General features: G+C 40.9%; 1 protein-coding gene across 8 annotated transcripts in view; it reads right to left on the bottom strand.

Moving 5' to 3' along the window:
* Positions 1 to 8,966, bottom strand: part of HPS3 (HPS3 biogenesis of lysosomal organelles complex 2 subunit 1) — a 37,950-nt gene extending 28,984 nt beyond the window's left edge. For 4 of the 8 annotated variants that reach the window (XR_004382064.1, XR_004382063.1, XR_004382065.1 and 1 more), the window contains exons 1-2: positions 8,599 to 8,966; positions 773 to 1,264 (exon numbers count right to left, since the gene is read on the bottom strand). Coding sequence is in view for 3 of the 8 variants with exons in the window: in XM_032852456.1 (XP_032708347.1) it covers positions 773 to 1,264; positions 8,599 to 8,815 (709 nt within the window). In the remaining 5 variants the exon portion in view is untranslated. The remainder of the gene's footprint in view (positions 1 to 772; positions 1,265 to 8,598) is intronic. The other 4 variants (XR_004382062.1, XR_004382061.1, XM_032852454.1 and 1 more) reach the window with 4 other exon arrangements.
* Positions 8,967 to 22,906: the final 13,940 nt, after the last annotated feature.

Raw genomic sequence — 22,906 nt, 5'->3', positions numbered from 1 at the left:
AATAAGTCCAAGTACTACTTGAATGAAAACTAAATTTCACAATACCCCAGATCAATTAAATAAACATATGGTAATTTTATTTATTCACACACAGACATCTCATATATTTGCAAGGCACTATGGTTTTGAAAAGCCTTGGCCCATCCTCATTTTTTCCTCACAACTAACAAAGTACAACAGGATATTACCATCCCAATTTTTTACATGAGGAAGTTGAAACTCAGAGAGATTGGGGCACCTGGGTGACTCAGTGGGTTAAGCCTCTGCCTTCAGCTCAGGTCATGATCTCAGGGTCCTGGGATTGAGCCCCGCATCGGGCGCTCCGCTCAGCGGAGAGCCTGCTTCCCCCCTCTCTCTGCCTGCCTCTCTGCCTGCTTGTGATCTCTCCCTCTCTGTCAAATAAATAAATGAAATCTTCAAAAATAAAAAAAAGAAACTCAGAGAGATGGTATTCCTAACCCAAGACCATTCAACTTCTGAGAACTGGGGCTAGAAACTCGTCCTAGCTCTTCCATTACTTCTATTGACGAGTATATGCTGAAACACACTGGCATGCTACAGAGTACATAAACCCAAATCCCATGTATCAGGAATAACTGAATCTACAAATAATGTGGCTTGGTGATATATACACATACGTGTACATATACACACATACTATACACACACACACACACACACACACACACACACTATCACCCCTCAGAGATTGCCAGAAGTAAGGGTTTTCTCTACACCTAAGATAAGAAAGCAACCTAAATTCATTATTTACCTTCTGTCTGTTTCATTGAATTGTTGGTCTTACGTGGCTCGCGGTTAACACTCTCTCCATTTTTAGGGTCTGACTCCAGTTTTACTATTAAGACTTCTAAGTCTGACATGAGAGCAACATAACCAACACAAAAAGAAATTTCAACAGGAATGATATTATCTATGTGTATAATTAAAGAACGTTCAAAGTCCAATATTGAGAATTCTTCATTAATGATCTGATACTTCAAACTAAATAAGACTAACTTATTGGAGCAACCAACAAGAAGGTCTCCTTTCACTGGACAACAGGAGATGCACAAGGGGGCCTCAGAAAGTGGCATTTCAATAATAGACATCTGGTCTTTGTAGGTTTCACTGAAAGATGCCTCTACATTGTGTCCAACCATTCGGATACACACGCGACAGTTTTCAGTCCTTTTACTTCTCCAGTTCACATAGGCACGTAGAAAAGTAGCTTTGTTTTTCTCTTCAATTGCGGCCAAATAGTCTCCTGAGAAGGAAATGAGAGTATACTAAGAATTTGTCATTAGAAATAACCACTTACTGTATGCCATGGAAAGGAACTATTAGTGAATCCTAAAGTGACTGGCTGAATTGAAAATTGACGAGAACAAAACCCTAATTAATAGGATCTTAGGTATATTTTTAACTGACATTAGGCATTTAGGCTCCAAAATAAATCTCTCCCTATCATATCTTAAGATAATCTATTAATTATTCATGCAGCTTACACAGAAATTGTACATATTCCTTATATTAGTTCTGAGTGTTTCCTAAGGCTCTGAAACCCCCCTTCCCACAAGTCGCACCTTCATGTCAACTCTGAGAAGTAGCCTAAAGCTATACATAATAAATGAAACTTAAATCCAAGTTAATTTTCCCTTACTGTTGATTTTATTATATTGTTTAAATTATAAAGTAATTTTATGGTTACTCTCTGTTGTGAGAAATCAAAAGCTGTGAAGAGATGCCAGATGAAAAGCATAATCTTTTTCCTGCAGTCCGATTCGTGAGGAGCCAGCGTTAACACACAGAGCTCGGTATGTGCCCTTCTATACCTTTCTTTCATATAAACATGGACTGTAGACTAGTGTTTTGTCTTTTTTTTTTCCCACCAAAATGGAATCACACTGAAAATATTTAACAATTTACAACTTCTAAAAATTACCAATAAATCTTAACTCACCAAGTCAATACATGGGTATCTAACATTGTTTTATTGAAAATTATCTGCATATCCTATGTATCCTATGTGCCAAAATTTATTCAACAATTCCCCTATTGATATATATTCAAGTTTTTCTGCCACTATACTTCATGCTGTAATAAACAGGACTATACCTATATATTTATTTTCTAGAGGTTTGTTTCAATGGCATAGAATCCCCAAAGTGAAAAATGTTGGGCCAAAAGGCAGGTACGTTTTAAATCTTAAGATATTGCCAGAATCTGGGGCACCTGGGTGGCTCAGTCGTTGGGTGTCTGCCTTCTTTCGGCTCAGGTCATGTTCCCAGGGTCCTGAGATGGAGCCCTGCATCGGGCTCCCTGCTCATTGGGAAGCCTGCTTCTCCCTCTCCCACTCCCCCTGTTTGTGTTCCCACTCTCACTCTCCCTCTGTCAAATAAATAAACAAAATCTTAAAAAAAAAAGATATTGCCAGATTCTATCACAATTACATAATAGGAACTCATGTTACCAGCAGAACTGTTTGAACATGCCTATTTCCCCATATCCTCACTAGCACTGACTCAGTGTGATGGGGAAACAACTGTGATTATTATAATGTATATTTTCCAGACCATTTCTAAAGCTGGCCATCTTTTCCCATGTTTATCAACTATGTATGATTTCTCTTCTGCAAGTATCTACTTTATTAGGATGTTTGACTTGTTTTTCTTATAAGAAATAGCAGCTCTCCGGGTAAAAGTGATATTAATCTTTGTTTGGTCATGAATAGCAAATTGTTTTTGGTAGTCTATTCTCTGACATTTGATTTCGCTTATGGCATCTTTTACCATAGTAAAAGTAGTCAGATATGCATGTAGTCAGACATATATCATTTGCTTCTTGGCCTCTGGGTTTCCTAATTGGCTTAGACAGTCTCCTATGCCCTCCAAATTACATAAATATACTCTTACATATTCTATTTTAGTGGCTTATTTAAATTCTTAATGTTTAGACTTTGACGGGAAGGTAAGACAAGGTTTTTTCAAATGTAGAGCACACTGTATACCAACATTATTTGGTAAATAAGCCCTTTTCCAGTGAACTGAAACTGAAACACCAAGCTGTTAGCATAATGACTTCCCATATACTAATGTAGCAAGCAGGCAGTCAGTCCCTTTTCCACAAACACTCTCTGGGCTGGCCAGGATCCCTCCTTGTCCGAAATGAGCCAGCTTTCCAGAAAGCCACCTTCTCTTGATGCTGGTCCCTTTGATACACAGAAATGGAGTTGCCCCTGTTCATTCCCTGGATATTGTGGCCAAACACCTAACTTTACCCTACAGGCTCCATGAATTTGCTCACTCTGTTCCAGAGAAGCAGTTTGGATGGAGTCTGGTCAAATGATCTCTTGTTGCCTTCCATCTTCCTAAAATTTCCTCAGTAAATGATTTTTTTCAAATTTTTATTGTGGTAAAATATACATAATGTAAAATTTTACCATTTACACCATTTTTGAGAATACAGTTCAATAGTTTGAAGTATATTCTCATTGTTGTGCCCCAATCACCATCATCCCTCTCCAGAACTTTTTCATCTTCCTCAAAGCTCTGTATCCCTTAAACAATAATTCCTCATCTCCCCCACCCCCAGGCTCTGGCAATGACCATTCCAGGTTCTGTCTCTATGAATTCGCCCACTCTAGATACCTCATATAAACTGAATCATACAATATTTGTCCTTTTGTGTCTGGCTTATTTCACTTAGCATAATGTCTTCTAGGCTCATTTGTGTTGTAACGTGTCTCAGGATCTTCTTCCTTTTTAAGGCTCAATAATATTTGATTTTATGTATACACCACATTTTATTTATTCATGTTTAAGGACACTTTGGTTGTTTTCATGTCTTGGCTATTATAAATAATGCTGCAACGAACATGCAGGTACAGAGATGCCTATGCCACATTTTGTTTATCTTTTCTTCAGCTAATGGCCATTGGGGAGCTTCCACTTCTTGGCTCTCATTTAAAAATGTGCACATGGGGGGTGCCTGGGTGGCTTAGTGGATTAGGCCTCTGCCTTCGGCTCAGGTCATGATCCTGGGGTCCTGGGATTGAGCCCCTCGTCGGGGTCCTGGGGTCCTGGGATCGAGCCCCGCGTCGGGCTCTCTACTCAGCAGGGAGCCTGCTTCCCTTCCTCTCTCTGCCTGCCTCTCTGCCTACTTGTGATCTCTGTCTGTCAAATGGATGAATAAAATCTTTAAAAAAAAAAAATGAAAAAATTTGTACATGGATGTACGAATATCTGCACAAGTCCTTGTTTTCAATTACTCTGTTTATAGACTTCCAAGAGTGAAACTGCTGGATCATATGGTAATTAAGTTTTGAGGACCACCGTACTGTTTTCCACAGCAGCTCTATCATTTTATATTCCTGCAGTACGCAGGGTTTCCAATTTCTCCACCAACATTTGCTATTTTCTTTCTTCTTGTAAATAATAGCCATCCTAATGGGTATGAAACGGTATCTCGTTATGGGTTTGGTTTGCATTTCCCTGGTCACTAGTGATGTTAAGCATCTTTTCATGTGCTTGTTGGCCATTTGAAGAAATGTCTATTTGCCCCATTTTGAAGAGGCTTTTGTTGTTGTTGAGTTATAGTTCTTTATATATTCCGGATATTAATCCCTTATTGGATATATGCTTTGCAAGCATTTTCTCCCATTCTGTGGATTGCCCTTTCAATCTGTTGTTAGTGTCTTAGTGTCTTTTATAGATGCACGCATGGTTTTTTATTTTGATGACATCCAATATACTTTATTCTTTTGTTGCCCGTGCTTTGGTGCCATATTCAAATTAGTAAATGAATTTTAAAACTAAGAATATTTGTTTGGTTAAATAAAATATTTTTCATCCATTTATAAACATATACCTATTTCACTGATAAAGGCAATTTATCATTTATATATAATCTACAAACTGTAAATAGTGCCCAGACTGCCTTGTATGTTTTCAGATTAGTTTTATAATGATGCACTAGAACTTGCTAAAGTAAGTGTGTTTACCTGACAAGTATTATGATCAGAGATTTAGAGTTCTCTCTGTTAATCTTCACAACAAACCTTCAAGATATTATCTCATTCTCCATGTTATAGATCAGGAATCTGAGGCTCAGATAAGCTAGGTAACTTGCCTAAGGCAACACAGCCAACAAGATAGAGCTGGGACTTAAACCTGGATCTGGTTAGCTGGAAAGCTGATGCTCATTCCCCAATTATGCTATTTCTCAAAATGTTAAAAAGGAGATATAAGTCTAGAGGATTCTGTGGAGGTTAATAGCTCTTTATGAAAGAAACTTTTAAAAAAATTTAATTTATTTAAACAAACAACAACAAAAAACAACAGTTCACCTATTTATCCCACTGCCCCCACCCCACCTCTTGCAACCATCAATTAGTTTTTGTTTTTAATTTTTTAGATTTTACATATAAAAAAACCATATGGTATTTGTGTTCCTCTGACCGACTTAAAAATTTTTTTTAGACATTATATATATGGTCAGGGCTTTATTCTACTTACTTTCCAACAGCTTCTGTCTTCATTAAGTAAATTTAAAAATCATTCTCATATTTATTTTTAAACTGAGATTATTGATTTTTTAAAATAATAAACTTCCTTTTATACAGCAAGATCATAAACCTGGCTAACACTAATACCAGTTTAAGGAAAAGGTTGCTCCTATGACAAAACTGACATCAGAAGGTAGAAATAATATGCAACGCATTAAAAATATGTTTTATGGCTCTAGAAAAGTAAAGAGACAGTAGGGTTTGGGGGATGTAATAGACAGAGTCATTTAAGACACTTGTGCTACAGAACAGGCAGTGAGAGCCATGTGGTCTTGTCCTCCCAGCCCCACCACCTTCAGAAACCCCATAAACAAATGTCCTGTACCAGAGCTCCCCACGCTCCACTCAACCCTGGCTACCAGGTCTTTCTCCTTTGAGAGCAGTGAGTTCTCAGGTCTCCTTTTCCTTACTTCACACACAAAGCCTAAATGAAGTTTCCATTACTGATGATAATGTTAGGGTCCTCTATCCTTCAAAATTTCTACCTACTTTCTTTCTCCCTAACACTTCCAAATTTTATAAAGGGAAAATAGCATCCTATTAATTAGAGATTTTAAAAAATGAAAATATTGGGCGCCTGGGTGGCTCAGCCTGCTAATTAGAGGTTTAAAAAAATGAAAATATTGGGCGCCTGGCTAGCTCAGCCTGCTAATTAGAGATTTAAAAAAATGAAAATATTGGGCGCCTGGGTGGCTCAGTCAGTTAAGCATCTGTCTTTGGGATGAGTCTGCTTCTCCCTCTGCCCCTCCTCCCACTTGTTCTCTCAGGCTCTCTCTCACTCAAATAAATAAATAAATAAATAAAATCTTAAAAGAAGAAAAGAAAAGAAGAGAAAAGAAAAAAGAAAGGAATGGAAGTGTTTTCTACTTGGGTAAGAGACTTGCAAAGCAGTTAGAGTAAATATAAATGACTGATGTAAGATTCATTCTGTTTCTGACAGGGTGAGATTTACTACAGAGAAAGACATTGGGCTCGTAGAGCCGGAATCCCCATGTCTAAATTACTGTGGATGGGAGGAAAGAGACGAAAGAAAAAGCTAGCTGAGAAATGGAAGACAGGTTATCTGGGTATCAGCATAGCTAGGAGTCAGCTATGTGTGGGTTAATAGAAGCTGTACCCAGGGGTTATACCCAGTCTTCAAGCTGAGGACTCAAAGTTACCCTTGAGCTGTCTGACTCATGCTAATGCTATAGCACATGACTCCTGAACTTTCTTTAGGACAGCCAACTTGATTATAAAAAGTCTTTGTTTTTCAAGGCTTCATTAATAAGGTTACCATGCTACTTACTGCCTACAGGAACCAGTACGGCATTAGGTCAGTGGTTCTGAATCTTGGCTAAATATCAGACTCACCCCAATGCTGGGGCATACCCCAGGAAACCGACAGTTTCTCTGTGGTTGTGGTCCAGGCATTAGCATATTTTCAAGCTCCCCCAGGTGATTCCAAAGCACAGGTAGTGATATCAAGGATTCCAACAATCACTACTACTGATGGGGAAGAAAACTAGAGGTTTACCTAATGCCTGCCACTTCCAAATCTAGAATAATTGTCTGTTTGGAAGAATAGGGCAGATCATGTAAATACGTCTGTCTCTCTGTCTCTGCCTCTCTCTCTCTCTCTCTCTCTCTCTCACACACACACACACACACACACATCACACCTTGAGACTGGTGAGTTTGCCATTCAGTAGAGCTCTTGAAGGCAAGAACTTCCACGTTTAAAAGGGGGATGGGATGGGGAAAACCACCAATATTGACAAATGATTGAGAAGTATTTCTACTAAATTCCAAAATCAGAATCTTCTGCTGAAAGAGAACATACAGATCTAATGAGTGGTTCTCAAACATTATCTGTGAATCAATGCAGGCTTCCGTTGATATCTTCACTAGTCAAAAAGAAAAAAATAACAGCATAGTAAGTTGCTCATAAAGCAAAGATATCCAATGTTTAGGACTAAATGCTTTTTTCTCTTTGGTTAGAGTAAATAGCAGGGCTTTTCACTTTTAAAAATATATATTTTTACTGGAAAAAATGAATAGTCAGATACTAAGTATGATGATAGCCCCATAGTTTTTTATGGACCCACAAAATCCCAATGCCTGGAAATCTCTGATCTAGTAATTCCAATTTTTTTTTTTTTTAAACAGAGACTGAGATCCAAAAGTTTCTACAACTCATATCCAACCAGTAGCAGACAGAGTAGGAATTAGAAAGAGATCTCCAATCCTCCAAGTTCATGCTCTCCACTTCATTAGTAAGCCCTTGAACCATGGGCTTTTCTACCATAAACACTGCAGTTTATGCCTTTATATCCCTCTTGAGAAGGAGGAAACAAATTCTAAGGGCATTATTAAGCAGTTAAAAAAAGCCTATGGTAAATCCTTCTGTAATCTTAAGTACCACCTATTTTTAAGTGTTGGATTTTTCTAAAATATATACCCACATAGTAGCTCCTTGGTACTGCTTCGCATTTCGGTGAGAAATGGGTAGTGGAGGCTGCTGTGCTGCTTTGGGTGGGAGAGAGGAGTTTATGACTTGAGTTCCACTTGCATAGATTTAAAAACCAGCATATAACATAGCTTTCAAAAACCGACAAGAAGTGGATACAAGTAGAGATATAAAAGAACTGGCCATAAGTTGGCATGATTGGTGAAGCTGGGAGTATCTGGGGTTCAGTATACCAATCTCCCTACTTTTGTAAGTGAGATTTTCTATACTTCTGAGTTTGGGGTTTTTGGAGTTGTACTGTTTGTTTTTAAGTGTCTGGGTGAGTAAAACCTTCAGGGCGAGCGAGCGAGGTAAGAGCCCGCAGACAGCGTCCCCCGCCCCCTAGAAGCCAGCGCGCACCTGTGGTTGCCACGACAACCGCACGGCTCTACTCTCCTTCAGTAATCAGTAGCCAGACCCCGCGAGACCCTCCAGCAAGTTCTAGGAAGTCTCTTCCCCACCCAGAGTACCGCGGGGGACGCTGAGTCCTCTAGGAAGGAGGCCCCAAGCCGGGATCTGGGCTCCCCCTGGCCTCGCTGCTACTCACCGGCCTCGCTGTAGGCCAGGCACAGTACCCTGCCGAGCGTAGAGAAGGCGCACATCGGCTGGCACAGCTCCTGTCCGGTCACGGCGAATGCCTCCACCTTGCAGCCTGCCGCCACGAAGAGCGCGTCGCGTCCTCCGCCGCAGAACCGCTCGGGCTCCAATTTGCAGGGCACCACCTGCTGCGACCCGAACGGGTGCAGGTTGTAGAGCTGCACCATCCTGACCACCGGCTCCGGGGCAGCCCGGCGGTGTCCGCTCAGGTTGCACGCCCCGCGGGGCGCCGGAGACCCCGCTCGGGTCGCAGAGGCTGGACCACTTCCGCCAGCAGTTGCACAGAGCCGAGTCACGTGAGCGTCAGCCGGGCTGCCTGCGGCTCCCCTTCTTAAAGAGGCTGTTACGCGGCGAGGTTGGGGTGCGGGGAGCAGTCGCCTCCGTCCGGTGCGCCTGCGCCCGAGGGCCTCTTGTCCCGGGACCTTTGACCCAACCCTGTAGTGCCGGCCGCTTCTTGGCGCCCCGCGGTTGGCGGCGCAAAGACCGCTGTGTCTTTTTTTTTTTTTTTTTTGGTCATTTCGCATTACTGCACTGGGCTAGATGAGATGTGTAGGCCCTTGAATATGTCTCAACATTTGATTATCTGCTGTCTTGTACCATTTTGTACTCTCCCTCCCCCCACCCCCCACCCCGCCCCACCCCGGCGCCATAGCCTCAGAGCTTCAGGAGGATAAGGGCTGTGAAAGGTGAAGTGCAGTTCACAGGGCTCCACACCGGGCTAAACACTCTGAAGAGTTGTTCCAAAATCCTGGAAGTTCTAGATGATTTCGTTGGAAAGAACAACACTTAGAATGTGCTTTGCAAAAAGAAAGGAAGGAAGGCAGGGGAGGAGAAAGGAAATGTATGTATATGTATGTATGTATGTATGTATGTATGTATGTATTTATTTACGGAAGAATGGTGGGTATCACCTAGTGAACTCCATGTATTTGATAGTTAGTTTGAGCCTCAGAGGATGGAATGACTACGGGTGAAATCCACTAACTCTCAGTCCAGTGCTCCTAAAACTAATCTATATCCTGTATCCATTCCTGATGTCTCAAGATGGAGCTCATAGTTGCAATCCCAATTAAAAAACAAAACTAACCACCCCCACCCCTGTACATTAAGATGAAGTGATCCTTAGAGCTACTCTGTACAATTTTATCCAGAAAATAATATATGTAAGTTTGGCTTGTGGGTTGTTCTCTTACTTTCGGTGTCCCCTTACTTATGTAGGGACAAAACTAAAAAAGAGCAAAAAAAAATTTTTTTTTTTAAGATTTTGTTTATTTATTTGACAGAGAGAGAGAGAGAGAGAGAGCACAAGCAGGGGGAACAGCAGAGGGTGAGGGAGAAGCGGACTGAGCACAGACTGAGCAGGGAGCCTGAGGTGGGACTGGATCCCAGCACCCTGGGATCCTGGCCTGAGTGGAAGGCAGACACTTAACCACTGAACCACTCAGGTGTCCCTGAAGAGCAAATTTTCCTTTGGTCAGTTTCTAGTTCTCACCCTCATGAATTTTTTTCCTGGAAGAATTTACAAATTAAGTGCAATTGGTTTGAAGTTAAACCTCTGTTGAAATTATACCTCCATTTCTTTTGCCATCTAGATGAATAAAGTACCCGTTAGTAGTCTCCTACTGTCCTTCACCTAATCCAACCAATAGAGACTTTTTGGGATACAGTCATTCACCAAACTAAGTGAGACCAAGAACTGGACAAGGAAGTCACAACGTAGGGTTGAAAACTCATAGATGGCTCCTCTAGAAAACAGACTAACAGCTGCTTACAACTACTCATTCGAATACAAAACTCATGAACACCCCTCTCCACAAATACAAGCCATGTGTGTCCTTTTTTTAGTTCCTCCCTCAAGACTGAAAATTACAATTCCAGTACGAAATTAAAATTTCAAGACTAAACTTAAAATTTTATTGTAATTTCACCTACATTAAAAATGTTTTGGAGAAAGAAGTGATATTTGCTCACAGCCTGGAACTCCAATCCCTTCTAGAGATAGCCAACTCTGCCTTAAATAAACATGGCTCATTTAAGGTTCATAGGGAGTAGACTTACTAGCCAAGGGAAGGTGGGGGATGTGCTTGGTTTCCATATATGTCAGTAGCTATAAAGAGGAGTTGCCTGCTTACATTCCTGTTACAAATGCAGGGGCAGCAGTAGGCACACCCAGATTTCCTTATGGAAGGCTGTATTAGTCTGCTAGGGTAGCCATGATAAAATAGCACGGACTGGATAGCTTAAACAGAATTTTTTTTCCCCCAGGTCTGGAGGTCGGAAGTTCAACATCAAAGAGCTTGCAGTTCTGGTTTTTCCTAAGGCCTGTTTCCTGGGCTCGTGGATAGCCACTGTCATCATCCATTTGGGCTGTTAGAACAAAAGACCACAGACTAGGCAGCTTATAAGCAGCAGAGTGTTATTTCTCGCAGTTGCGGAGTTGGGGAATTCTAAGATGAAGGTGCTAGTGTATAGTAGGGTTAGGGTCCTCTTTGAAGTTGTGGAGAGCTCTGTGGCATCTCTTATATAAGAACACTAATCCCATTTATGAGGGCTCCACCCTCATGACCTTATTACCTCTCAAAGGCCCTACCTTTTAACATCATCACGTTGGGCATTAAGATTCCAGTATGAGCTCAGCAGCATTAGCTCTTAGGGAAATGCAAGTCAAAACTACCATGAGAGATCACTCTACATTTATTGTAGTAATGAAAATTTAAAGGACTTATCATAACAAATGTTGGTGAGGATATGGAGCAACTGATGTGGCTGTCAAATGGTATAACAACTTTTGAAATAGTTTGGCAGTCTCTTAGAAAGTTAGACATATGCCAACCATTCTACATTTAGGTGTTTACCCAAGAGAACTGAGGCATATATCCTTAAAGGACTTGTACACATATTCTCATGGCAGCTTTTTGTGTACCTGTCAAAACCCAAAAACAACCCAAATATCCATCAATGATGAATGGGTAAACAAATTTTGTTTTATCCATACAATGAAATACTACTCAGCAATGAAAAGGAATGAACTGTTGACACATACAACAGCATGGCTAGATCTAAAAATAATTATGCTGGATGAAAGAAACCAGACAAAAATAGAATGTACTATTAATATAAATGATTCTATTTAAATAAAATTCTAGAAAATACAAACTATAGTAGTAGACATTAGTGGGTGCCTGGGTCTCAGTGAGGGGCAGAGATATGATAGATTAAAAAAGAGCAGGAGTAAACTTTAGGAATGATAGATTTGTCCATTATCCTGATTTTTGTAATAGGTTTATGGGTGAATACATATGTTATAGCATGTCAGACTGTGTACTTTCAATACGTGGAATTTTTTTAAAGACTACAAGATGTGTAACAGCTAAGAGACTTACCCCAAATCAAATTGCTAATTAGCTCATTAATTAGCAAATTATTGCATAATTGCAAAGCAAAGCTCATGTATGAACATCAGTTATATAGAAAGTATTTCATAAGTATTTCTTTGAGAATTTAAGAGAATTACTGAACTCTAAATCTGAAACTGAAGATACACTATATGTTAACTAATTGAATTTAAGTAAAATAAGTTAATAAAAAAATAAAATATGTCATCCCAAAAAAAGAAATTTAAAATAAGAATGATGTGGTTTGGAGTTCAATGGTAAATAATGTGTTCTAAGATATTTGCTATGTTCTGGAAAATATTTAAAAATTCTAAATGCTTTTTAAATTTATTTTTTTAAATAAAAGAGAAACAGTGTCACTCAAAACATTCCAGTGGCTTTCCATGATATTCAGATCAAAACTAATATTTCCTGGCTTGGCCTGCAAGGCCCTATATTATCTGGTCAACCTCATTATCTCTCTCTCACTTCATTTCCTACCACTCTCTTCCACTGTGCCATAGACACAGAAGTCCTCTCTGTGTTCTCTAAAAATCCCCTGCTTGTTCTCTTAGGATTTTAGCACTTTGTTCCCAGATCTTGCCATGACTTACTGTCTTGCTGCTTTTTAGGGCCTCCCTAATATTACTTCCTTGACATTCTGTGTAACATACCCTCCAGACCATGTAGACTCACTTTTCTTCTTTATGGGTTTGCAGAAAGCGAAGAGTGATAATCACAAATGTAACTCTAGAAGACTTTTTACTTTGTTTTAGAAAGGGAGAGAGAGAGCATGTAAGAGAGAGAGAGAGAGTGAGCAGTGGGGAGGAGCAGTGGGAGAGGGAGAGAGAATATCTTCCTACATGGGTCTCAGTCTCACGACCCTGAGATCATGACCCAAGCCAAAGTCAAGAGTTGGACACTTAACCGACTGAGCCACACAGCACCCATAGAAGACATATTATTTTAATAGAATCTTTGTTATTAATAGGAATTTTAGAGGTCTCAAGCAAAAGTGGGTTCCAGCTGCAGAGCTCTCTCGGAAGACTGCCAGGACCTTATGCAGCATCTCTCATCTCCACAGATGGTCTGGCATTTAGACCCCAGCATGTGTAAAGTTACAGTATTCAGTGACTGTTACTCAGACAATAAAGTGATGGAAAGATCATAATCTCTTACTCAAGCGAATCTTACTACTTTTAATGTTTGGATCAGTTTGCTGGCTTCTACAGAAATGTAGAATTGCTCTCAAAATCATTTCCATGCACTTCATTTATCGATCAACCCATTCTTGTGCTATGGGTGCCCCTTCCATTTGCTGGTATCCCAACATTTGTTAATAGAGTGGAAAGGGGGAGTGAAGTTAGATTGGCTGTCCTGCAGCCTGCAAAGTTGGAGATTAGTTTCTACATTTACAGCATTGGTCAATATAATAAGCCTAGAGACACATCAAGGCGGGGACCAGGAAGAATGCAAAGCAGTGCCTCTTTGCACCATTCTCATTTTTTAGCCCCTTCCACGTAATGTGCAATCCTTTTAATTCTCTGCTGTGACAGAGAGCTGGTCTCCCTCTTTGACCTCCATGACTTTCCTCCTTTTTCTGTTAATATTTCCAGACCCACTGAGCACAGAGGAGAGTGTGCAACTAAAATGGGACTATCCACAGCAGATGCTCATCTAATCTCCTCTATGTCCCAATTCCTCACTGAAAAAAACATGTAGGGTCTTTCACATTGTTTTGCTTAAATGGGACATTTTATTTCAATAGTTATTTTATTCATTCAATTTAAAAATATAGAAGTCAAACCATCCATACTGTTCATGTTTTAAAAAACATGAATGTCCAGAGAACATCTTTGGGAATTTTCACTCAGGAAAACTTATCTAAAGGAACAAAATATCCCAGCCCAGAATTTATTACTGATATATCACCTCATGTCTTTTTGTGGATTTTTACTTAAAGAGAGCAACTCATAAGGGTAAAGGGGTGGACAAACCATTCTAGAAATGTAAACTACTAAGTGTTATTAAAGCAGAGCTTGTGGATTTCTACAGCAACCCAAAGTATATTGGTATCCGGAATTTGTTATGGGCTTTAAAGAAAGGGTGAATGATACTTAATTTAGAAAGCTGGGCAGCAACTGCTTGTATGTCCAAGTCACCACCAAAGCCAACCTTTACTCCTGTTAGGTCTGTGATCAAAGGAGCGAGACTGATACAAAGCGAAGGTCAGGCAAAGCTTTATTTCGAGCCAAGCATCGAGAATCAAACTGACCGTTCGGGGCTGCCTCTTCCAAAGAAAGCGAGCCACTCCCAGCCTCACAGATTAGCTTTTATAGAGCAAAGGCCATGTGGTTGAGCCTGGCCACACACAGGTGGCCAATGAGATTGCAACACACAGAGAAAGCTGCACAGTCATGCTAGGTCACACACGGGTGGCCAATTGAATTACAATTCACATCATAGTAGACATTTGAACTAACCTATCACCTTGGTCAGAATTGGCCCCCAAAAGGCGGAGCCCACACTTCTTGGTAGCTAGGGAGACAGTATGCACACTCCACTGATTGGATGTCTCCACCTGGCCCAATTCATCCCCGCATTCGGGCTCTGTTGTCTCCACCTGACCTGACCCGCCCTTGTATTTGGGCTCTGTTACCTGGGACTGGTCGACCATATTTTACTAGTTTCCTGGACTCGCTTTTAAGTAAGTCCCCTGAGGGAGGGGGCAGGGTCAGTTTAAGTTTTACTGCATAAACAACAAAATCACTGTTTAACCGAGATGAAATCACTCTGGCTAAATAGGTCCTTACAACTCCCATTTTCTGAATGTCACACATGATCACAAGAGAACATCTGCATGGGCCCTTTGGTTTGTTCATGCCAATGCCTTCACTGAGGCCCAGCCAGGCCAGTGTTGTCGCTAGGATACCTCCCTACCCACTCTGGGCCTTGGGATTCTTTCTCTCATAGGACTACTCCTAAAATCAATCTTCTGGTACTCTGGATTTTGAATATATTTGCTCTGAACTAATACTAGGAAAACAAAACAAACAGGGAGTAACAGTAAATAACAAAATGGGTGATTTCCAAAAGTTGCAGTTTCTCACAAGATTCTCAGAATAGTCCTCTGGGCCACAGGTCCCAACTTCCTTAAAGAAAATTTCTCCTTCTACCTAATGCCACACACATGTGTATGCATGCACATACAAACATACATTTCCATCACTACCTTTAGTGCTACCAATAAGGCAGGCTAATGGAATTGATGCCTCCTTTGCTCAAAGGGACAATTTACATTTCTGGTGACTTCCAGACTGGGTTATGCTAGCTCACTCAGCTTCTATCTTATTCAAGAGTGGCCTCTTTAGGAATTTCCTTATGTAAAATGACTCCTAGCTTGAAAGAATTAGTAGCATCCTCTACTGAGCTAGGTTATTGATGAAATTGTATGAAAACTGTTTCCTAAATAATCACAGACCTCTCAGATTCAAACATTCTAAGTACATATTCCCTTTTCCCACACAGGCAAACATATATAAATTAACTATACCTAGTATTAATATACCTATTTCATGAGTTAACATTATTTTACTATGAACTCTGAACTAACAGAATTTTCTATGAACTACCCCTATTAATTTTTTTAAGATGTACCTGTTAAACACATAAACTTGCAATTACTGGCCTTGCACTGCTTTTGTCATGAGAGTCTAATCCCTTATCTTTTCAGAAAGATTTATTCTGGAGAATGTTTTTATAGTAAAAACTGAGTTGTTGACAAAATATTTTCAGTTACCATTTTCTTATTTCTGGGCCAGACAAGTCCTAATCAAGGTAATATATAAATAGGATATCTGGGTTTTTTTTTAAAGAGTATTATACAAAATCTTTAGAGAGTTTTGACTGGTTATATATTTCTTTTTTAATTTAAATTCAACTGATTAATATATAATGTATTATTTGTTTCAAGGGTACAGGTCTGTGATTCATCAGTCTTACACAACGGCCAGCACTCACCACAATACATACCCTCCCCAACGTCTATCACCTAGACGCATCCTTCCCATGCCCCTCTCCTCCAGCAACTCTCAAGTTTATTTCCTGAGATTAAGAGTCTCTTATGGTTATATATATTTCTTAAGCCAAACAGACACTTCACACTAAATCAGCGGCTCACAAACCTGACCGTCCATCAGATATGCCTTGGGCACTTGTTAAAACACTTTTTGTTATGCCTCACTCCCACTTTCCAATTCAGCAAGTCTGCAGTAGCCAGAGAAACTGCATTTCTGACAAATTCTTAGGCAATATTAATGCTACTGATCTCCATACCAAACTTTGAGAACCATTCAGCAAACTGTTTGGCTGCATGAATCTGAAAGGGTGTTACAACCCAAAATTATTTATAGCGGTAACTACCTCATGAAATAGTTCCAAGTCTCTACATATATAATGTACCAATCACAATACAGGTCATTTTGAAATTAAAATAAATCGACCCACAAATCAACAAACATTTATTGAGTTTGGAAGAGTGCCAAGAGCATTCAGCCCATAGTCAATGCTAATCCCAGCTTTACAACTAACGGTTGTCTTGGTGCCAACCCTCAGTCTCCCTAGACCTGAGTTTCCACAGCTGCAGACTGAGGGGAGTGGGCAAGATGAAGTGTCAGCCATATGTAAAAGCACTGTTGATTCTTTGCATCTATGACATACAAGCCAGTGTGCTGAGTGAAGTGAGGGAGTGTGAAACATAGAGCTTTCTCCTTTGCTGGGAACACAAGATACATACCCAGAAAAAGATACAAGCCAAAGGGAAATGGTGCTTCAGAATTCATCCCGGTGGAATGATGTTAGGAAAACCACCTCTTCACTCAGGTTCAGACTAAAGGAATTTGGACCTGTTCTGTAATATTAATAATATCTTTTTTTGTTTTTCAAATATTCAGACTACTTTACTTTCACCTTCATTCACTAAAACATAAATAAGACGTAACTGTGTTATGTCCATGAATAGTCCCCCTGAGTTATGGAATAAATGCAGATCTCCAAGATGAGCTAAGTTTATAAAATATAACCATATATACAAACACATGAAAGTGATAGCAATGGTTCAGTTACGGAGTTGTTATCCACACACAGCATGTTCATAGGCAGATAGTCTTGTACTTTGCTATCATGCTAGTTTAGGACTTTGAAAAAAGTCAACATGATTAAAATTCTATCAAATTATGTCCTAAAAGTGTAAATAGATTACATGAATGCATGTATTTTTAGTTATTTTCTTTTTTAAATTTAATTTAATTTTTTCAGTGTTCCAAGATTCATTGTTCATGTACCACACCCAGTGCTCCATGCAATCCATGCCCTCCTTAATACCCACCACCAGACTCACCCCCCCTACTCTCTCCCACAAAATCCTCAGTTTGTTTCCTAGAATCCACAGTCTCTTATGGTTCATCTCCCCTTCTGATTTCCCCCAATTCACTTTTCCTTTGCTTCTCCTAATTTCGTTCATGTTATTCCTTATACTCCACAAGTAAGTGAAAGCATATGATAATTGACTCTCTGTTTGACTTATTTCACTCAGCATAATCTCCTCCAGTCCCATCCTAGTTGATGCAAAAGTTGGGAATTCATCCTCTTTAACAGAGGAAATCTCTCGCTTTTCTTTCTTCCCTCTCTTTCCCTCCTTCCTTCTTTCCTGTGTTTCTTCCCTTTTTTCCTTTTTCTTTTAAAAAATTTGTTTACTTATTTATTTGAGAGAGAGTGAGTTAGAGAGAGCAGGAGAGGGGAAAGGGTCAGAGGGAGAAGCAGACTTGCCGCTGAGCAGGGAGCCTGATGCGGACTAGATACTGGGACTCTGGGATCATGACCAGAGTGGAAGGCAGTCACTTTACCCACTGAGCCACTGCGGCACTCCTTTTTCGATAAATGCTTACTGGGACCTGTAAGACAAATGGAAATGCCCTGAGTAAAGTCAGGGCAAACAGCCTAAAACCAAGCCAAACAGCTGAACAAGTTACTTTACCTCACTAAGCTGATTTCTTCAACTGCAACACTGTTATTGTAAGCTTCATTTGAGAAAATATACATAAAACTTTTAGTGAAGGGCTTGCCACATAGTAAGAAAATTTTATATCTTCCTATCTCCTCCGAGTACTCAGTGTGATGTAGGGTTAGAAACTTGAGTGACTTGAAAATGAACAATGGCCAGAAATGTAGGCCTTGGAGATGAGAGTGGAGAATGGAGAGGGGATGAAAATGGGTGTGAACACTAATGGAGGGAACATAGACCAAGTGGGGAGAAAAGGAAAAAATTCACTATTTGTGGATTAAGAAGTGGATAGCACTGTGTTTAAGAGTTTGTGCTTTTGGGGCGCCTGGGTGACTCAGTGGGTTAAGCCTCTGCCTTCAGCTCAGGTCATGATCTCAGGGTCCTGGGATCAAGCCCCACATCGGGCTCTCTGCTCAGCCGGGAGCCTGCTTCCTCCTCTCTGCCTGCGTCTCTGCCTACTTGTGATCTCTATTAAATAGATAAATAAAATCTTTAAAAAAAAAAAGAGTTTGTGCTTTTGCAGACAGACTCTCTGGATTTAAACCCTGGCTTTGCAATTTACTAGCTGTATTGTGTGATCCCAGGCAAATTATTTAACCATTCTGTGCCTCAGTTTCCTCATGTGTAAAATGAAAATAATGATAGGTTCTAGCTTTTTATCCTCAAAATTAAATGAGCTAAAAACCTGTTAAGGGTAAGACATACTTGGCACATTATAGAAGCTTAGTAAGCAAAAGCCGCTATTATTATTATCAATTTTCAACTTAATTCCCTGGGTCACTCCAGTAAGGCTCTTGTTCTAGGAAATGCTAAATAGCACAGAGAGGCTGGCATTGTTTCCAGCGGAGCTACATTCCTGGAAATGCTTCCCTGAAGACTCCTCCTTTTCTCCTCTGATGTTGATAACATACAAAGCTTAGATCAGGTTCACACTCCTTTCTTAAAACTGAGCAGAGGACTTAAGGCCGCAGTTCCCACATTTTATTGCACATTAGAATCACTGGGGAGCTTTTAAAAGTACTGATGCCCACATTGTGACCCTTATCAGTGAAATTAGAATATTTGAAGACAGGGCCCAGGAATCAGCATATATATATATATATATATATTTTTTTTTTTTTAAAGGTTTCATTTATTTATTTGACAGAGATCACAAGTAGGCAGAGAGGCAGGCAGAGAGAGAGAGAGAGAGAGAGAGGAGGAAGCAGGCTCCCTGCTGAGCAGAGAGCCCGATGTGGGACTCGATCCCAGGACCCTGGAATCATGACCTGAGCCGAAGGCAGAGGCTTTAACCCACTGAGCCACCCAGGCGCCCCTCAGCATATATTTTTTAAAGATTTTATTTATTTGAGAAAGAGACAGAGATAGTGAGAGACAGCAGGAGTGGGGAGGAGAGGGAGAAGCAGGCTCCCTGCTGAGCAAGGAGTTCGACATGGCACTCCATCCCAGGACCCTGGGATCACCACCTGAGCCAAAGGTAGACCCTTAATAGACCAGCCACCCAGACACCCCAGCAATAAGTATCTTTTAAAGATTCCAATTTGAAACAAAGTTGGGAACCTCTGGCTTAACAGACTGGTTTTCCTTGTGAGTTTATGGTGCTAAATAAATCGATGCCTTTATCTGGGACCTTGTTTCATTTTTCTAAGTAATGCGTGTAAAAACTATGACAGCAGTTAACAGGGCTGTTCAAATTGTAAACGAAGCGCTCTTCAGACAGTCAATAGTGCCCCCTGGTGGTGAGATTAGAATCTAAAATCATCTACTTGGGATAAGAATGTTTTAAACACTGGAAAAAGGTGTCAATGAGGACTATCCCCCACCTCTGTGGCCCTCTACCACAAACACATATACCTAGAAAGGAAACTTTAGGTCTAGGAAGTAAGCTAACCAAGAGCACATAAGAAAACCATTGGTAGCTGAGGAACTGCATTGTAATTGGTCCTCCAACTTCCCCTTTCTTTCAAAGTCATCCTCCCCAGAGTGGCCTCATCTTAACTTCCCAATGCGAGCACCACCAGAGAAGTAATAATCTCTTTCTTCTATGTCCTAGGGTTCTGTTTCTTCTTTGGGGTAGAGGGCAAAGTTTGCACTGTTGGCTAGGAAAGTCATTGACTGGGCCTTCTGGTTAAGGATAATAACCGTCTCCATTTTACAAGTGAGAATAAGGCGTAATGGAAGGTGTTGCCATCATCGGTAGGCGATGATTCATCTTGACACATACATCTCTTCTCTGTCCTGAGACCAAGGGGCTTCATATCAAGCGGGGAAACTGAAGCCCAAGTACAGAACTCTTCTCCACCAGCACGCTTCTGAAAACCCCTGGCTAACTTGGAGCCTCAGCCTAATAGGGCACCAGAGCCTAAAAGGGCACTAGAGATGTCATGCTCAGTATGAGGTAACACTAAATGATGTCAGGATACTAGCATCATGGGACTATAGAGTCTGAGAGAAAGTAGGATATCAGTGTTGGATATAGAGGCTGAGGATTTAGGTACTGGAGGTAGGGAGAAGGGGTGGGGTGGATTCTTGTACATAAACTGGCAGAATTGAGTCTCTGAAGCAGAAATGGAGTGGAACTAAAGATCAGGAACAGGGAAGAAGGGAGGTCTGGGTCCCGTTTAGGTAGTTTCCCCGGGGAATGAGACTGAGACTGAGACGGAAAACAGCCAGCTGCTCCACTGTCCCTACCAAGACTTCTGCAGCAGATGCCTGGTGGCCACCAGTGTGACTCCCAGGAGCCGGGCTTCTGGGGACCAAGACACCATCTTGGGGGGTTCCTGGGTGGTTCAGTGGGTTAAGCCTCTGCTTTCTGATGGGGTCATGATCCCGGGGTTCTGGAATCGAGCCCCGCATCAGGCTCTTTGCTCAGCGGGGAGCCTGCTTTCCCCCTCCCTCTGCCTACCTCTCTGCCTACTTGTGATCTCTTTCTGTCAAATAAATAAATAAAATCTTAAAAAAAAAAAAAAAAGACACCATCTCGGCCAGTGTGAATGGAGAAGACCTAGCAGTCCTAAGCATCAGCCGTTGCTTGGCACAAAGCAGGGTCCGGTGTAGCTGTCTCCGCGCCCCTTTCCACTCCTTCCAAAATGTCGATTTCTTGGAACTTCTAATGACACCATGGTCTAAAAAACTGTGACAAGTCTAAAATAGCCTTCGCTGAAGCCATCCTGGGAAAGCTAGGGATTGTCTCTGTGGCTCTGGCTCCCGTGGCATAAGGAATCACCCCAACACACCGGTTAATTCTCCCCTTTGTATTCTGATGAAAGAAAAGCTTCCAAACACTGACTGAAGTCCTGCAGGGCCTTCTGGGAAACATAGTCCTGGATAAGGAAAATGCATTCCCAGAGGATTCTGGGATTAGTAGTTTTTGGTCTGCAAACACGCATGCCCAACTCCTCATGCGCAATGCGCTCTGGACCTTGGTGCTAGCTCCCGTGCGAAGTAGGCACATGCTGGGTGTCACCTGGGGTTTGGATTGGTGCAGCTTGAAGGCGGGCGGGCAAGGCGACTGTTCGTCCCTCTGCTTCTTAATCGAGGTTCAGTCTGGCCTTCCTACTTGAAAGGGTTTATTCATTCCAGAGCTCACAATCTGGGAAAGGCTAACAAGCAAACTGACAAAATAGCGTGAGTAGAAGGGCATGTATTGTAATGGCTCTGCTGAGCAGAAGCAAGTAGTAAGAAAGGTTTCCCAGAGGGAAGGAAGTTGGCGATGAAACGTGAAGGAGTGACTTTAAGGCAGGGGCCTGGCAAGGATTACAGTCAGGGCCAAGGCTTCTAGTAGAGTATAATGTGATTTTAGTTTTCTGCTCCCACCTGAAATTTTTACCCTATTTTAATCTGTTAATTTCTCAAGTACTTCCTAAGATGCCCATAGTTCAAGTAAAACAAGTAAATTTTTGTGTCTTTAGCTAAGTTTAGCCTGTTAGTGTGATGCCACGTATAGTTTTATTTTTATTTTTTGGCGGGTTTTTTGTTTTATGTTTTTGTTTTTGCTTTTGCTTTTTTTTTTTCTACTATTGACTTTTTTGTGTGACTTTTTTTTTAATTTTTTTAAAGATTTTATTTATTTATTTGACAGACAGTGAGAGAGGGAATACAAGCAGGGGGAGTGGGAGAGGGAGAAGCAGGCTTCCCACGGAGCAGTGAGAGCCATGCAGGGCTCTATCCCAGGACTCTGCGATCATAACCTGAGCCAAAGGTAGATGCTTAATGACTGAGCCACTCAGGTTCCTCAATTTTTTTGTGACTTTTAATGTCTTTGTGTATATTTTCAGTTGTTAGCTTAAGTTGTATGATGTGAGGGAGAACATTACACTACTCTTGGGATCGGGAAATGAGCATTTAGATTGTAGACCTTTGGGATAATCCTCAGTAATGAAGGAAAATATGTAATTTTATTGTGTTTTGGGACTTTGAACTCCCTTAAGAATAGAAATCTAGGGGTGCCTGGTTGGCTTAGTTAAGCATCTGCCTTCGGCTGGGGTCAAGATCCCAGGGTCCTGGGATGGAGCCCCGCATCAGGCTTCCTGCTCAGTGGAGAGCCTGCTTCTCCCTCTGCCTCTGCCAGCTGCTCTGCCTACTTGTACACTCTCTCTCTGTCAAACAAACAAATGAAATCTTTAAAAAAAAGAATAGAAATCTAAAGCAATAATATTTGTAATGATCCCCTAGCTCTCTGAATGAGAATATTTTTTAAATAGGTAGAGGAGAAGAAAGAGGAGGAGAATAACATGGTTTTACAGTAGCAGTACAGTAAGATTTTTAGGTTGATGTGGATTTCTGGCGTTTGCGTGTGTTTAATGTGGAGGGGGTAAGAGAGG

This window comes from Lontra canadensis, unplaced genomic scaffold (assembly GCF_010015895.1).
Source record: "Lontra canadensis isolate GAN:19392208 unplaced genomic scaffold, GSC_riverotter_1.0 scaffold6, whole genome shotgun sequence".
Lineage (NCBI taxonomy): Eukaryota > Metazoa > Chordata > Mammalia > Carnivora > Mustelidae > Lontra > Lontra canadensis.
Note: the sequence above shows the minus strand (reverse complement) of the source record. Positions and strands in the feature narration are given on the sequence as shown.